We start from the raw sequence: 2787 nt of genomic DNA on the forward strand, positions 1-2787 counted from the left end.
TGTCGCGACTGTGCGACGCGCGCCCGCAGTGAGTGTGTGAGCGCGACAGCAACATAATTACGTGCGAGCGACAAGGATGGGCAGCTTGGGGTCATTGGACGGGATTCTAGGTGCACACGGACCAGGCTTTAGGTGGGTATGCTAAGAGCAAAGTTACAAATATGCACCTAGAAACATTTAGAGAAACTGTACAGTAAATTTCACCACGTAGAAGTTCACAATCATACGTAGCCTTCATACAAGAACGCTCGCAGTGTTGTGTGTAAGAAAACATAGCGGTATTCCCGCGGGGCAACTTTGCCGGGATCCCAGTTCCCGGTCCGTTCTGAAACTTTGGCATAATATTTATTCCGGGACGGGCGCTTCTACGGGAACTGTTTCAAGCTGAGACAGTTCTATGTCAAAGTTTTAGGAAGTCTAAAAATGAATCAAAATGATGTTTAGGTGCTAGACTTAAAGCCAATTTAATTAGTGTTAGGTACAATTTATGGCAGACATTAAATTAAAAACTATCATAAAGTTATAAGAAGTGAGTAAATAAATTTTAATTACGTAAATGCTGTGATATATATAAAGATTATATTTTATTTGAACAAGTTTCAAATAGGCTTTGATAAAGGAATTACTTAGTAGAAACACTCTACAAAAACTGCATTGTAATCCTTTAAATACAAAAAGCCGTGTAGGTATTTTTATATCAACGATTTTGTATATCAACGATTTCACGAGTCCCGTCGCTGTGTGACTAAGAATTAGTGCAAGACTAGAGTAAACAATGAAATCAGAGCCGGCCCGCAATGCAGCATGATAGCGCTGCCGTAAACACGTCAACTTTCGCGACAGGCCCGCGGCTCGCTGATAACAGCTATCAATGAAATGCAGTCTTAATGCCGGTATAAAACGGGCGGCGCCAACCCCGAGGAGCCATTGAGCACTCCGCAGTCATACAAAATGGTCTCAGACTTCAGGAAGAAGAAGTACTCCTACGTCTTCACGGTGTTCTTCGACACCAACAAGAGCGGAACAATCGACAAGAAAGACTTTGATCTGGCGAAAGAACAGATCGCCAAGTTGCGAGGATGGAAGTCCGGGGAGCCGACTTACAAGATCTTGGAAGATACTCTGAACCAGCTGTGGGAGGGTCTGCAGGGAGCTGACGCTAACAAGGACGGTGAAGTGTCGGTCGACGAATGGGTCGGCGTTTGGGATAGCTACGCTAAGAACCCATCAGGTGCTCCTGAGTGGCAGAGCTTGTACGCGCGTTTCGTCTTCCAATTGGAGGATGGATCCAACGACGGATCTATTGACGGCGAGGAGTTCTCGACTGTCCTCGCTTCCTTCGGTGGGGACAAGGCAGAGGCTGTCGAGGCCTTCAAGAAGCTGGCTGGTGGAAAGAGCAGCATCTCATGGGCGGAATTTGAGAAGCTTTTCATAGAGTACTTCACTGCTGAGGATGCAAGTGCCCCCGGCAACTTCCTCTTCGGCAAGACTAGCTACTAAAGTGATAGACTGATGTATTTATTGTGATATAATGTGTTTGGTGCGAATATGTAATGTATGTATGTTTAAAAACTTATGATTATTGTTATGATGTAATATAATAACGTAATATAAAATTTTGGTTTGGTTTTACTTAAATCCCTACAAGCTTGATCGTTGGTAAAATGACAAGGTTGCTTAAGATTTACTTCACTTAATATATTGAGTTTGTAAAATACAGTCTTGTAGTTCCCAAAATCATCTGCTTGTATCTTGATATCATGGTCTATTCGCTTGTACATCTAAAACCAATAACTTTTTTGTGTGAAATTTTGTGAAGATAGACCCATAAAACTTTAATAATAATAAATAAAGTGACTACTTATCGAATACAGTAATGTAACACAAAATTACTAAACTTATTTAACTGAGAGGCTGAAAGACAGCAGCAGCTAAATATAGATTTTATGGCTATCATTTTGCACGATTTTCAAGAAGAAATGATTCTTGTAACTTTACGAGTAGCTTAGCAATTTTCTACTGAAAAGCTTTCTTACTATTTTCAGGACTTTACTTGAATAGATCTCTTTAACACTAGAAGTGCCGAAGATTACGACCCCCCTAAAAGCGCCGCTGGGTCAATTTTGTCCCAGCATATATTTTGTAACATTTTTTAGTTTCAGGCATGAACATTATGGTTAAAACTATTTGTAGTATCCTTAAAAAATGGTTTATCTATACAGTTAAATCAATATGCACTTATTTCTTTAAAATTATAAATGTATTCAATTTTAATTTTGAATTAATTATAGACAGATATTTTTGGTTTCATATAAAAATAGTCACATATTACATGGTGTTATACTGTATTAAAATTATGAAATTACTAATTTAACTACATAATTATTCATTATTCTTTTTGAATAAATAATAAATATCTTACAAATTAATAATAGTGCACATTTTGCACAAAGATTTTTTGTACGGTTTTTTTGTCTCTCTGGTCTACTATGTGTTTAGGAACTTCTATAGGTATGGTTATTTTTCTGTTATCCGTACACACACAGTGAAGTTTTTTACCAGTTACAATGAAAAGTATGTACGTTTAATTTAAAAAAAATATATAAGTCACACATTTTAAAAATGTATCAAATCATACAATGTATGAACTGGCCCATGTCTTGAAGTCACCTTCCTACTAATATTATAAATGTAAAAGTTAATAAAGATTGATGAATTGATAGATGGATGAACCGATGAACGGATAGGAAGTATGAATGGGTGGATATAAGCCTTGAACTTGAACTA

At 37.7% G+C, this 2787-nt stretch overlaps 1 protein-coding gene across 1 annotated transcript; it reads left to right on the forward strand.

Moving 5' to 3' along the window:
- The first annotated feature begins 912 nt into the window (after nucleotides 1-912).
- Nucleotides 913-1605, forward strand: LOC114354167 (calexcitin-1). Its single transcript, XM_028306425.1, has one exon. The coding sequence runs from the start codon at nucleotides 952-954 to the stop codon at nucleotides 1498-1500; it is 549 nt and encodes a 182-aa protein (XP_028162226.1). The 5' UTR covers nucleotides 913-951; the 3' UTR covers nucleotides 1501-1605.
- The last annotated feature ends 1182 nt before the right edge of the window (nucleotides 1606-2787 follow it).

The sequence above is a fragment of the Ostrinia furnacalis genome, unplaced genomic scaffold (genome assembly GCF_004193835.3).
Source record: "Ostrinia furnacalis isolate ACB-3 unplaced genomic scaffold, ASM419383v2 OfSCF1928, whole genome shotgun sequence".
Classification (NCBI taxonomy): domain Eukaryota; kingdom Metazoa; phylum Arthropoda; class Insecta; order Lepidoptera; family Crambidae; genus Ostrinia; species Ostrinia furnacalis.

What these genes read in the sequence shown, in the direction of transcription:
- LOC114354167 (XM_028306425.1), top strand. Translation starts at nt 952, where the DNA reads ATGGTCTCAGACTTCAGGAAGAAGAAGTACTCCTACGTCTTCACGGTG.